This window comes from Equus asinus, chromosome 7, assembly GCF_041296235.1.
Source record: "Equus asinus isolate D_3611 breed Donkey chromosome 7, EquAss-T2T_v2, whole genome shotgun sequence".
In the NCBI taxonomy this organism is placed as follows: Eukaryota; Metazoa; Chordata; class Mammalia; order Perissodactyla; family Equidae; genus Equus; species Equus asinus.
The window spans coordinates 71,818,358-71,832,998 of record NC_091796.1 but is presented as its reverse complement, the minus strand read 5'-3'; the positions used below and the strand labels follow the sequence as shown (position 1 = coordinate 71,832,998).

Here is a 14,641-nt window from a genome sequence, read left to right as displayed (position 1 = left end):
ATTCTCAGTGCACTTCAAGCAACTATCACAAAACTTAACCATATCTGGACTATGTTAAAGGCATTTAACTTCAGTTCTCCCTCCACTGCCTCAATCGAGGAAAAAAACATTTAAAAGACTATAATATATCTTCATATACCGCTGCAGTAGCCAGGAGTGTGTTTTATACTGGGCATTAAGTATTAACTAATGTTTCTAATGCCTGGTTTTTTTTTCCTGAGCCTGCTAATCAGATTCCAACTTTATGTATGGTATATATATATATACACACACACATATATATATAATTTGTGTAAGTTTTTAAAGCTATTGAAATATGGTCTTTTTTTTTTTTTTTGAGGAAGATTAGCCCTGAGCCAACTACTGCCAGTCCTCCTCCTTTTTGCTGAGGAAGCCTGGCCCTGAGCTAACATCCTTGCCCATCTTCCTCTACTCTATACGTGGGACGCCTACCACAGCATGGCGTGCCAAGTGGTGCCATGTCCGCACCTGGGATCCGAACCGGCGAACCCTGGGCTGCTGAGAAGCAGAACGTGTGAACTTAACCACTGTGCCACCAGGCCAGCCCCCAAAATATAGTCATCACTTCAAAAACCAAATACCAAAGTAATTTTATAGATACACTATTTCAAAAGAAAACCAAGTGCAGGTTAATTAGTGCAGCTAAAGAGAAATATGGTTTATAGATTATATTACTTATCAGATAACTTATTTATATATAAGTTTGATTCACACACAAAAATTACTAATAAGTATGGTCTGGATAATTCTAGACTGATTTCTATAACTATCTAGCTATATCACTTTTGGACAAGTTATTTAATCTGTATGAGCCTAAATTTCATCATCTACGAAATGATGAATTTGATGACCCCTAGGGTCCCTTTCAGCAGTAAGTCTAAGAATCTAAGAAAACTTAGTTTTAATATTAAATCTCACGAGGTTCTCAGTCAAACAACTATCAGATCCTTTCTGATAAAGAAAAAAGGTGAGGGGAGGTTGTAAAGAAGACTCATTTTCCCTTGTTGGGTCTCAAAAAGACTTTAAAAGTTACCTCTGTTCCTGGAAGACATCTTCCTTCCTGCTGATTTCAGTGTGTCTTGGCTTCCTTTTTTCCGAGTTGCTTTGATTTGTCCTTGACCAGATGCAGAATCAGAGTCAGAAGAGTCAAGTTTGACTTGGCGATGCCTTCTTGACTTGGAAGCCTTAAGAGTTAGAAATCCAATTAACCACAACTAATCACACAATGAATCCAACTGATAGATAATTGAGGGAAAGGCAAAATACACAATCTAAGAGGAGGAAGGATTTAAGGAAATACTTATAATAAAGTACTTTACCATTATCCTGGCTTGCTTAATACCTGTCACATGTATATACTCTTTTATCTTTACAACAGGAAAAGTTCCCTGCAGCTGTCGTCACCATATACTTAAAGTGAGTTAAAATGTAGTTGTTGGGTTAAAATGTAGTTGCAGTTGAATGGCTGGGAAATGGAGGTGTAAAGACCAAGTACTCTCTTTACTGCCTAACAACCTGTTCTCCCTTTCTTCTAACAACATCTTGTTTTCCTTAGTTATCACCGTAAGTTTCTAGTGGAACTACTTTACGCCTGGCTGCAGGTATGGCCACGTGGCCCCATCTAGTCAAAACGAGTTTCACATCCCCGTGGCCACTATGATTTGCTCAGGGTGGGCATGATCTGTTTCATAGCTGATATAACTCAATTTTAGAATTTTGCTTAACTCTTAGGAAGGAAAATCCTCCCTTTCCATTGAACCTAAAGCTGGGGACATGCAAGGCTGGAGCTGTTATAAACAGCACTTGAAGCTAGTGAAAGCAACAAAAAAGGTGAGAAATGGAGGGACAGTCCAAGGACTTTTTAGTTACATCAGTCAATGAATTCCCTTATTTGCTTAAGGAGAGTCCTGACTAACACAGTTCTCAGTTAATGTCATATATGCAGGGCAGGTATGAACAGCTGTTAAAAAGCTACCATGCATTGTATGTTAATGACGCCTCTTTAAAGAAAAAAACCACAACTATGCAATGATACATACTTATAACAATTTATGGGGATTATAATGTAATGAATTTTTTTTTTTAGGAAGATTAGCCCTGAGCTAACATCTGCGCCCATCTTCCTCTACTTTATATGTGGGACACCTGCCAGAGCATGCCTTGCCAAGTGGTGCATAGGTCCATACCTGGATCCAAAACAGCAAACCCCAGGCCACCAAAGTAGAATGTACGAACTTAACCACTGCCCCACCGGGCAGGCCCAATAATTTAATGATTCTTAAAAAGTATTTCATAACGTCTTAGGATATGCATTAAACATCACTATTAGCACTATATAAAATTAGCACTATATAAAATGGAAATGGTTCTAGTTTAAAAAGCATTTGGAATAATTTATTGTCCTTGGTGCTTTCATTCAACAATATTTTGTACTCAATTTACTGTGGTATAGCAAATATATAACACAACTAATCTATAGTCACTTTTAATTTTTTTACTTATTCTTTTTTATTTCTATAACCAGAATATGACAGTAATTTCCCACAGAATAAAATTCTTAGATTCATGCAAAGAATTCAGAAAAACATGAGATTAAGCACATAAATCTATCAGTGCTCTCTCCTGAAATCCCACTAAAATGAGAGTAAAGGAATAAAAATAAACTCACGAAATAGAGACAACAGGAAACAAAGCAGCTGTAAAGAAAAACAACAACATTGTGGAAGTGGGAGAGTGAATGACAGCTCATTTAACAGAATGAACAGAGCTGAAATCTAATGGCCGGTATTGAGGAAGTTACTGTAAAGCAAGCTGGTCCAAGTGGATCAGGAAGTGGAGTCAACAGAAATGGGACTAAAAATATGGGTAGAAATGTTGCAAATCTACAAAGGGAATAGCGTCCCTTTTCCTAGTGTCTAAACTAAACAACCAGCCCCCTCCTGTAGAGAACAGGAGGTTTGCTCTCTGGGGAAGCTAGACCAGAGAAGCTGGAGGCTTGAGGACACTGCAAGAGCTGGGGAAGGGACAGATAACGCCTGCTACTGAACATAGGGAGGTTCAGTGAAAACCTGCATAAGGAATGCTAAGCCTCTTGGCTGATTCTCTCAGGAGGCTCCCACCACTAGCAGCTTGGCTCATTTACCACTTTCCTCCCCAAGATGAGGGGATGGAAGACTACTCTCTGGTTAAAAAAATAAAAAAAAAAAAGCCTAGATCCAAGAGAAAGAAATACTGAGGTCAAAAAGCTGTATCTCCACATGACCAGTCTTAAATATGGTCTGAGGATCTTCAAAAATTTGAAAACAGCCACCAAAATGAAAGAGAGAGATCAAACTAAACAAAAATAGGAGCACTGAGGAAAGAGAAGGAAACTTCAAAAAACTGTAATCAATATCCTCAAAGAGATAGATACTGCATCCAGAAAAGAAAGATAAAGAACACATTTTTTCAAGTAAGAAAAGATTCTTGGAACAAGAAAAAAATCTTAGTAACGAAAAAATGTCAGCAAAAATAAAGAATTCAATATAATGGGGACTGGCAAAGTGGCTGAGTGGTTGAGTTCACATGCTCCACGTCAGTAGTCCAGGGTTTGCCAGTTTGGACCCTGGGCGCGGACATAGTACCACTCATCGGGCCATGCTGAGGTGGCGTCCCACACAGCACAACCAGAAGGACCTACAACTAGAATATACAACTATGTACTGGGGGGCTTTGGGGAGAAGACGACGAAGGAGGGGAAAAAAAAAAAGATTGACAACATCTTCTCAAGATTAGCTCAGGTGCCAATCTCAAAAAATAAAAAAAAAAAAAGATGAAATTAAAAAGAAAGAATTCAATATAATGGTTCAGAAGATGAAGTCTAAGAAATCTTCCTGAAAAGAGGAAGATTGAAAACAAAAAAGAAAAATGAGAAGGAAAATTCAAGGAAAGAAAAAGAGCAAAAATGCAGTAAAGCATACTATCAAAGAAATAATACAAAAAATTTCTCAGAATTGAAGGCTATCAGATCAAAAGGACGCCCACCATGAGAGCCAAGGACAATAATGGGAAAAAGACCTGCACTCAGTTACATTATCACGAAATTTCAGAACTCCAGGGATAAAGAGAAAATCCTAAAACCTTCTCTGATGAGGAATACAAGAAGCTGGAAGACAATAAAGAAGAATGGCATCAATATTCAGGGTAAATACCAGAAGAAACAGCCAAAAGAGAAAAAGCTGAAGACGGCTGAGCCCTGAGGTCAGGAAGGCAGGGGTGGGAGGTGGTGGAGCAGGGGACTGTGGGGCTATATAAGCCGTATAGTATTACTAGACTTTTAAACTACGCACATGTTTTACTTTGATGAAAAATAAAAATGTAATTAAAAAAGCATCAAGTCAACTTCTAAATTATCTTACTAAGGAAATAACTTACCTGAACAACAACTGAAAAGGCCTTTGATTTTATTTTTGCTAATGATTCTGCCCTTTCACATCTCTGGAAGCGAAAATAAACAGGAAGGGGAAAAAGTTAAAACACATAAACATTAAGTAAAATCATGAAAACCCAAGTATTTTGTTATCAGCAATAAGATTTGAGATAGAAGGTAGGGTAAAAGAAACTAACATTTATTGGACACATATTGAGTAAAGACACTTAAACACACACCACATTCTCATAGCAGGTGGCATGAAACCACCCACACAGGTACTGACCATTTTCATTCAGGATTTAAGGATAATACAGACTAAAGCCCTGGTGACCAGGCCATTCCCTCCTATGCCCAAAGCAGGCTCCTTGTCTCGTCCACTAAGGTGGAGGAAAACTCTGGGGGGTGGAAGCAGTAAAAGGAGCTTCACCTCCACACAGGCTGAAAGGCTGACAGGAAGTGAGCACAGACATTACAAAGCCGTCCTCCGCCCCTGTAAGGACTGATGCACCATCATCCCTCCTTTTCCCTGCTGAAAACTGTGAATATCCTCACTCGCAGTCTACACCTACTGTCTTTCACAAGGTTTCCAGTAAAGAACAGACTAGCTCTTCACAGAGCCATGTTTCAGAATTTTCTAAGATATTTATTATAATACTGACCAAGGGTCATAGTGCTTAGTGTACACAATCATAGCCACACATAAAATGAAAAGAAGCTAACCAAACTACTGTCCCGTAAGCAATGATACAGGGAATTTTTCTGACCTCTGATTCTTGTGAATTGCCTTCCCTCTTTTCTTCTCCATCTTTACCTTTTGATTTTAAGGATGGATTCTGAAAGAGCAAAAAAGTTATATATATACATTTACAATTCAAATTAACTAAAAATTAATTGCAAATCAATTTCAGAACAATAAGAATCATCTACTGTCAATTACTGAAAACCTACAAGACGGCTTCATGCTATTGCAGCATGGCTCGCCACCTGACTCGAAGACTAGAGTTAGGGTTCAGAATAGTGCTGAAATCCATCAGTAAGATGTCTAAATCCTCCTACTAATGAAGGATGACATGCTCTTTATGTGGTAGTAAGAAAACTGGCTTATCCTCCTTTCCTTCAGGTTTCCGAAGGTCTTGATAATGCTCATTAAAGAGAGTTTATTTATTAAAAGAGAGTAGCAAAACAGATTTTTACATTAAATGCCTACGTCATTTATGTAACCGATTTGTAGCACCTAAAATATTCAAACATTCTAAAATGTGCTTTCTCTCATTAAAATAAATGTGGGTAGAAGCAGCAAATTATTCCCTTTTTCCCAAGACTGTTATCTACTCATCACCTTGTTTATCTTTTCTAAAATTAACTTTTGAGCCAGTATCCTTTTTATATAGTAGAAAGTCAAAAAGTGGCAACAAATCCTTCTAAAAGGCAATATATAAAATAACAAAACCTATCTAGCACTTGTGAAAACTCGAACACACTTTCAGACACATAGTAAGTAATTAGAAATTGCTCATTTTTCACTTTTATTTTTTCCTAGAAGTATTCACTAAAATAAGATGAAGCAGTGGTTTCAAAGGTAAATTTAGCAGTGCTGGCCTTTCGGCTTCCAGAGTAAAAAAGTTTCTCTAGCTGAAAAGGTTAATGTGGAACATGGGCAGTTCCAGCATCTGTATTTGGACCAGAACACTAAACTGAAGATTTGTGTTGATGAGATTTGTAAACGGATACACCAAGGCAGATACAGCATGTGGTAAACAGAGAAGCACGTGCTGGGTCACAATGGGAGAAGCACCACTCAGGTCTAGCTGTCTGCTGTCATGCAGCAAAGTGGGACCAGTGTTACCAAACCTCTGATTTTTAAGAGAAGCTGGATGTCTGGAATTTTAAGGAAAGTCCACAAATATTTAAATATTAGTAATTAATTCAAATTTTTAAAACAACATTAGGATCAACACCGTGCCAAACAAAGTCCATCTGTGCGCAGGATTTGGCCCAAAGACTGCCAGTGTGCAACCTCTGGAAAATACTAAATTATAAAGATTGTAATAAATCTGTGGTATGCCAAGATACTTATCCCTCTATAACTATATATATAAAATATTTGTTATATATTATATAATTATAATTGTCTAATTATATATATAACCATATATAAAATCAGACTGCACAGTTAAATAAGATCCCATAGCTAACAAGCGGCAAAGCCAGAACGGGAAAAGGAAAGCCCCTGAACCCTAACTCCACAGGACAGGAGTTACTCAACAGTCTGCCTCTAAACATCAGGGCCCACGTCGAGCTGCCCGTGAACCATACAGATGCAGAAGTGAGGTACCAAACAAGCAGTCGCGTACCTTTCTGTCTTTGTGCCACTGCTGATGCTCCAAAACTATGTTCTTAATATTGTCAAAGAAATCATCCTTTATCAGGCTGAGGGCTTTGTCTGGATTGGACTTATCAGCTGAAATTATATGTTTCATGTTCTGATAATGATCATGAACATTCAGCATTTCCTAAAAGTGAAAAGATGAGTCTTTTATTTCAATTTTTGAGGAGAAACTTAAAGGCAAAACCAATATAAAATAAAATGCCCTTCCAAAGTGACTGAGTTGATAAGGATTAACATGCTACAGCATTTTGAAAATAATATAATCATGCAAACAGAACTTTACAACTTTATTAATGAAGGCTGCTTTCCAGAGGTATGGACTCACTGAATTCAACTTTGCAAACATTAACTAATATACACTGTATGGAGAGACACTGGGGAAAGACTAATTAGTTAACATAGGATTGCATTCCTGGATATAATAAAAATTATTTGTAGTATAACATAATGTTAAATACCACTACTGATAACTAAGATCACATTTTTCTTTCATATTGTCACATCAAAGATATTTACATAGTTCTTTATGCTCCGCTGGAAATTCCTACATAATGACTCTCACCCAATCCTCCAGAGATGTGCTCACTTGCACAAATTTCAAAGCCTGTGCGCCTGTCTCCATAAGCTTCATCATTACTTCAGTGATAAGACTCAGGATTAAAAGAAACAGAGGATGATTTATGACACCATTTGAGGTACCATTTATTAATCAGACCTGCCTCCCCCAAACCTCCAGCCAAATGGGCAAGTCTGTGAGGTAAGGAGAAAGCACAATGCACGCAGACTTAAGAAATAAGATAAAACCACTACTGGGACTTGACTCACAGACCAGGAGAGAACTACTGACCTCTCCATCATAGATGGCCACTGCAACATCTGAGTCATCCCTGAGTTAGGCTACTCAACTGATTTCCAGCAGACTTCGATGGAATCAACAGACATCTACTCAAGGAATCAGAAACTGCTCAGGAGTGATGAGTGCTCACATATGCAGGATCTTCAAAGGGGAACAGAGTCCAGGCATGGGAGCCCCTAACTTTTTAGTTTACAATGTGCTGTACTTCCATTACTTTACAACATGCAATACAACAGGACAGGAGGAAGACCACTAGCTGGACCTGGTTCTGAGTCTGAGTTCTGTCACTTGCTAGATTGTGACCTGGAACAAATTCCTCAATCTGGGAATCACGTTCCACACTTGTACAAAATTAAGTAATGCCACCTAACCCACTGTACAAGTATTAAGTGAGCTTACATAAGTAACAGTGTTCTGTATAAGGACAAGCACTATGCAAAGTTAAAGGAGTAAGAAATAAAAGAGGGGCCGGCCCCGTGGCTGAGTGGTTGGGTTCACGTGCTTTGCTTCGGCAGCCCAGGGTTTCACCAGTTAGGATCCTGGGAACAGACATGGCACCGCTCATCAAGCCACGCTGAGGCGCTGTCCTACATGCCACAACTGGAAGGACCCACAACTAAAAAAATATACAGCTATGTACCAGGGGGCTTTGGGGAGAAAAAGGAAAAATCATTAAAAAAAAAAAAAGAAATAAAAGAAAGTGCATTTACAATAGCCAAGACGTGGAACCAGCCTACATGCCCAGAAACTGATGATTGGATAAAGAAGATGTGGTATATAAACACAATGGAATACTACTCAGCCATAAAAAAAGACAAAATCGGCCCATTCACAACAACGTGGATGGACCTCGAGGGTATTATGTTAAGCGAAATAAGCCAGTCAGAGAAAGACGAACTCTATATGACTCCACTCATAGGTGGAAATTAGTATATTGATAAGGAGATCTGATCGGTGGTTACCAGGGAAAAGGGGGGGTGGGGGGAGGGCACAGAGGGGGAAGTGGTGTACCCACAACATGACTAACAAAAATGTACAACTGAAATCTCACAAGGTTGTAATCTATCATAACATTAATAAAAAAAAAAAAAAAAAAAAAGAAAGTGCATAGACTGGAGCCTTACAGACTTGAACATTCAAAGCCAAGGTCTGCACCTTATTTTATGCAAATTACTTAACTTCTCTAAGCCTCAGCTTCCTTGTTTTTAAAATTAAAAAAATATCACCTCCTCTGCAGGGTTACTAATAATGATTAGTGAGATATATGTAAAACATCTAATATAGTTCCTGGCATATGTGTAAAACTCAACACACAATGGCCATTATGAAACAGACTCAGAAATGAAATGATTGACTCGAGGTCATATTTAAGTAGCAAAGTTAGAATTAAAAATCAGATGTTTTGATTCAATATCCTATTCTCTTCATTTTATTATCCTCCTTAATCACACAGTGAGAACCAGTGAGTGGCAGAATCATGATCAGAATTCAGGTGTGCTGACATGGAGACTTAACAGCATTTGCAGGCAGTAGAAGGAAAGTAGAAAAGGATTAAATTTAAGGATTATCAGTGAGAAAGGGTCAAAGGCTATGCTAGGACGGGATGAAGAGAGTCAACAGAGGTAATGAAGGAAAAGTCTCTCAAAGCAGATCTGTGGCAAGGCAAAGACCCTAGATAAAGTCAGGATGACTTCACGCAGTCTATTCCATTCCTAGAAAACTCCAGGAATAAGCATTTCATAGCCAGCCTTCTGACCCTCCTCTCCAATGACACTTTGACCAGCTCCCCAGCTATGTTCTCTAAAATCTTCCACACCTTTCTGCTGACAAACACAATTTTTGTTTCAACACAGGAGGCTTTAATTCAACACATGGTAGTAAAAGAGCTTAAAAATCAAAAAGCAGGGGCCAGCACCACGGCCGAGTGGTTAAGCTTGCGCGCTCCAATTCAGCAGCCCAGGGCTCACCAGTTTGGATCCTGGGTGTGGACCTACACACTGCTCATCAAGCCATGCTGTGGTGGAATCCCACTAGAAGAACTAGAATGACCTACAAGTAGGATATACAACTATGTACTGGGACTTTGGGGAGAAAAATTAAAAAATCTTAAAAGAGGAAGACTGGTGACAGATGTTAGCTCAGGGCCAATGTTCCTCACCAAAAAAGCGTACCTTTAAAAAAAAAATCAAAAAGCATGTTTAAGAAGGTATGTTGGAAAAAAATTAACATTCTACCACCATATTGGTCAACAATCAAAAATTATAACTGGATTCCAATCATCTTCTTTCATTGGGAGAACATTGGCGAGAACAGTGTCCTGCTGCTCTAACATCCTCTGCCTCTCCCTTTATGACTCACATCAGTGCTCCTTAGCGCCCTTCTAGTATCCCAAAATCTTTCTTTCTCCACAACGGCTACTCCAAACTTTCTCAATCCTCAGTTCCTTGAACCCCTACAGCCCTCTCAAAATTCAGGCTATCAGGTCTGCTTGCCTTCTATTTCTCTTCCTCACAACAAATTACACAAATCCTTTTCACCTCCTTCTCTCAAGTTTCAGAGGAAGCTGTGTGCCTTCTCCTGCTCAAGGCTCTCTCTCCACCGGGCTCCTGATCACAGACCACCCAACTCCTCCACAGCGGGAACCCTGCTCCCTCTGTTTTACACAACCTCTCCTAACTGGCTCCTTACCCTAAACCTAAATATATACTTTAAGTCTCTCCGAGCTCTCAAACTTTTAAATGATTCCCTCTACCAAAAAGACAAAATACAAATTCCCTCTATTATACCAAGTTCTCTTATCACATTTATTTCTCTACATATAATCTCTCCTACCTCTTTCTCACTAAGCTGCTAGAGAGCAAAGATCCAAATTTTTGTTATACTTCACTCGGATGTGTGCTGAATGACAGATTTCTAACCCCAGTCCCAGCTCGGACAAGGCCTTTGCGGTCCAACAGGCACTGCAGCCATACAGAAGATTAGCTCCATCACTTCCTAACTTAGCATCTCTGTACCTTAACTTTATTTACTTATTTTTCTTCTGCTTTTTTCCCCCCAAACCCTCCCAGTACGTAGTTGTATATTTTAGTTATGGGTCCTTCTAGTTGTGGCATGTGGGATGCCGCCTCAGCGTGGCCTGAGAAGTGGTGTCACGTCTGCACCCAGGATCTGAACTGGCGAAACCCTGGGCTGCCGAAGCAAAGCACATGAACCCAACCACTCAGCCACGGGGCCAGCCCCTACCTCAACTTTAAATCAGGGATTAAAACACCTACTTTTAAAAAAATTAATTATAAATTATTTAAGCACCTATTTTGCAGGGATGTTGTGAGGAGTAAAATAATCTACACAAAACATCTTGTATAGCTCCTGCCCTATACTACGTCTTTAGACAGTCAGTATTCAATTTCCTTCTAATGCAGTAATTCTTAACCTTTCGGGGGGTACGAACACCTTTGAGAATCTAAGGATAGTTATGGTACCTCACCCTAACCAAGCATCCATATGGATGACACTCAATTTATCATACAGTTTAGGAGGGAAAGGGATCCACAGCCCTCAGAGTAACAATTCTTGCTCAAAAATAAAGTCATTTTACAGAGCAGTCCCAGAGTGCTTTCAAAAATCAACTTGATACCTGAATTACAAACATCATAGATGCAACCTGACAGGCTGAAGCTAGTAAAACATGTCAGCACCTAGAACACAGAGAAACATTTGAGCAACTCAAAGCTCTCATCCCTCTTTCACTCTTGATATAGGCAAAGGCTGAATAAGGTTGGGGGGAAAAAAGAAGTAACATTTATTAAGAGCCTGCTTTGTGTCATATGCCACACTCAGCACTATTCAGACATAGTCTGGTTTCAATTCTCACAATTGGATGAAATCAGGGTTCTAATTCTAATATTAAAGAGAGGGAAACTAAGGCTCAAAGAGATTAAAAGACACGACCAAGGCCCCCACCTCCTCATGCCACTCTCTCCCTCTCTCTGTATGGATCCATTCTTGTGAAATGTGAATGTATCATTGATTAGAAAGCTATAGCCCTGTAGCGGGGTTTTGTTTTAACCTCAGGGCCATGCTTTTCCATCCACATAAAACTCTACAAGTGAGTATCACTACTAACCCACATGAAAGATTTTCTCAATACTGCACAACTCAAATAAAATACAAAAATATATTAGACGGTAAAGCTATTTTAAGACTACCGCTTACACATAATTCTTGATTTCAAAATTTTTTTTAATCAGAATAGCCTCATTGTTTTCAATGGTGGGTTTTTAAATAAGTATTGTGAAAAAGGAACTTAGGAAATGAATTCATACTGTTAAAATAATAAAATAAAAATAAAGTCACTTTAAATTCTTGTTTTAAGACCTATCCAAAGTCAAATACATGCGCCGGCCCAGTGGCACAGCGGCCTGGGGCTCGCCGGTTTGGATCCTGGGTGCAGACGTGGCACCACTTGGCACACCATGCTGTGGTAGGCATCCCACGTATAAAGTAGAGGAAGATGGGCATGGATGGTAGCTCAGGGCCAGTCTTCCTCAGTGAAAAGAGGAGGATTGGCAGCAGTTAGCTTAGGGCTAATCTTCCTCAAAAAAAAAAAAAAAAGTCAAATATAAATGGTGGTTTCAGTATTTGAATCTACATATCCTGAGTCCAAGTCTAGTCTTCTATACTTTTCTGTATCTTGCTGTGTTTCAAGATTTATTCCATACATTTTGACATATTTAGGGCGTATGATTTCTGATACTTTAGAGAAAATAATAAGCATTCTATGATTGATTAAAATCATTAGAAAATTTTTCAGTATCCAGTAGATGAAGGTATAACCTCAATATATAGTTAACAGTACAACTTTCTAAAGAAAATTCCAACAGCATAAAAGCAAATTTACCTCTAACACATCAGAAGTGATAAGTTTCATTACACGATCATTTGGGTCCTTAAATTCTTCTGTAACTTCAGCTCGTTGAATTTTTTTCTTCATTCTATATGACAGCTATTATGATAAAGAATGTATTTTAAAGGATATTTTTTAAGTACTGAAATAAGTAAGCCAGCAGTAAAAACTGTCTATCAGTAAACATGGATGAAACAAAAGCAGCTCTCCGTATGTATTTATTAAATAATCCATTCTCCAAAGACTATCACTTTTGAAACAACCCTTAAGATGCCATGCCACACGCTTACAAATTCCGATGGGATTCAGAGAAGTCACATGATTTGCCAGCTGATGGCAGAACCAGAACTAGAACCTAATGCTCTTTCAATGTAGTGTCTCAACTGTCCTAAGATTGAAGAAATACGGTATTTTCTAAGTGAAGTTTCGACTTCTCATTAACTGACATTAAAATTCCTTGGTCCTCCTTCAGTAACCTCTCTGAGGTCTGAATAAAGGAATGAGCAAATGCAGATGCCAATCTAATGTCCTCTTCTAACAATTTCCTTAACAGATGGCATCCTGAAACACAGTGCATTTAAAAACAGAGACAGAATTTTTGTCTGCAAAAAAGAAGTAATCATAAAGCACTTTCTCCTATTTTAAGAAGCCTTTCTAAAAGTATTAGAAACTATATAATATTCTGTCTGCTTTATGGAGACTTAGGTACTTTATCGACAATGAAGCATAATATCTCATTTTGAAAAACAATCTATTTTAGATAACATACCAATTTGGGCATTGCTGTAAAGTGAAATGCTTTGTCTAGACGTAGTTTTCTAAAAATATACGCTGCATCGAAATGTTGTGCATTTATCAAATCTTGCTGAAATTTTAAAATTTCATCCCAATCTTTCAGGGCAACTCTAATCTGCAAAGAAGAGGAGTAAGAAAGTTATTAAATGTAAATCTATTTTCACAAATGTACTATAATTTTGAAACACTGGGGTTTCTATTTAAATCAGTTTGTTGTAAAAATATTATACTTGTTTCATATTTCTGCTGGAAGAAAACAAGTATTACCTTTTGTTTTGGTTGACACAGCTGGGTGTTATACAATCCATATAGCAGATATAAAGCACCAACTCTGATCTGGAAGGTGTATGGAGGTAAAAAATATCGCCAAGCCAAAGCTAAAGCTTCTTTTGTAAACGTGTTCTTTTCTAAATTTCTCATTCTACCACTAGAAAACAAAGAGAAAATATATTATGACTCTAGGTAAGTAAGTAACGAACAAAAATTAGAAGAGGCATAATCTAGCAGCTGCTAAAAACTGGATGGGAATTCCACATCTGATCCTGTCATAATCCAAGCACAAAGACCTAATTTTCTGCTGTGCTTTACACTGAGGCACAGGCAATATACCAGGTAAACATGACGTACCTTCCCAAAGCATCAACTTCACCTGCTGAACTGGGGAGCAAAAAATGAGGGGTTGCGAATTATTCCTGGTTAAGAGTTTAAAACATTTAATATATTAAAATAACTACGGTTATATTACAGAGTAAAATACAAAAATTACATGCACTTTAATACATAATGGAGATTTTCCCCAATACTCGCAGGGATTCACACTAAATCTCATTTCTCCTTGCAACACCCAGGTGAAAAAGTTAAGAGAACCACAATACAATGTAACCCACCGCCTCCTCCCAATTCTGCAGGGCAAAGCTCAACAAAGTAGAGGAGGAGCAGGGGAGGAAAGCAGACTCCACTACACTCCCAGTCTGGGCTCTTCAAATAATACAAATACTAAAAGAACGCAAAAATACCTACTGTACTATTGGCAACCAAATCAATTTCTAAAGAAAAATCCACCACTCCTCAAGCGGGCTCCACTTTTTTTCTCATTTCAGTTTTCCCTCATTAGCTAAAAATTGAGGTAAACTCAGCAAAATGTTCCTGAACTGTCACTTTCCTCAAAAGGGATAGAGTGAAAGATTGTGGGTTTTGGAAACAGGCAGACATAGAGGTTGCAATGTCTGCTCTACCACCGACTAGCTGTGTGATCAAGGAGAA

The 14,641-nt window shown here is 38.4% G+C and overlaps 1 protein-coding gene across 2 annotated transcripts in view; it reads right to left on the bottom strand.

Annotated features, from left to right (window-relative positions):
- SNAPC1 (small nuclear RNA activating complex polypeptide 1) overlaps nt 1-14,641 on the bottom strand; it is a 35,797-nt gene that overhangs the window by 16,027 nt on the left and 5,129 nt on the right. For both annotated transcript variants that reach the window (XR_011504621.1, XM_014868507.3), the window contains exons 2-8: nt 13,646-13,805; nt 13,353-13,493; nt 12,578-12,682; nt 6,787-6,945; nt 5,197-5,265; nt 4,435-4,497; nt 1,055-1,205 (exon numbers count right to left, since the gene is read on the bottom strand). Coding sequence is in view for 1 of the 2 variants with exons in the window: in XM_014868507.3 (XP_014723993.2) it covers nt 1,055-1,205; nt 4,435-4,497; nt 5,197-5,265; nt 6,787-6,945; nt 12,578-12,682; nt 13,353-13,493; nt 13,646-13,805 (848 nt within the window). In the remaining variant the exon portion in view is untranslated. The remainder of the gene's footprint in view (nt 1-1,054; nt 1,206-4,434; nt 4,498-5,196; nt 5,266-6,786; nt 6,946-12,577; nt 12,683-13,352; nt 13,494-13,645; nt 13,806-14,641) is intronic.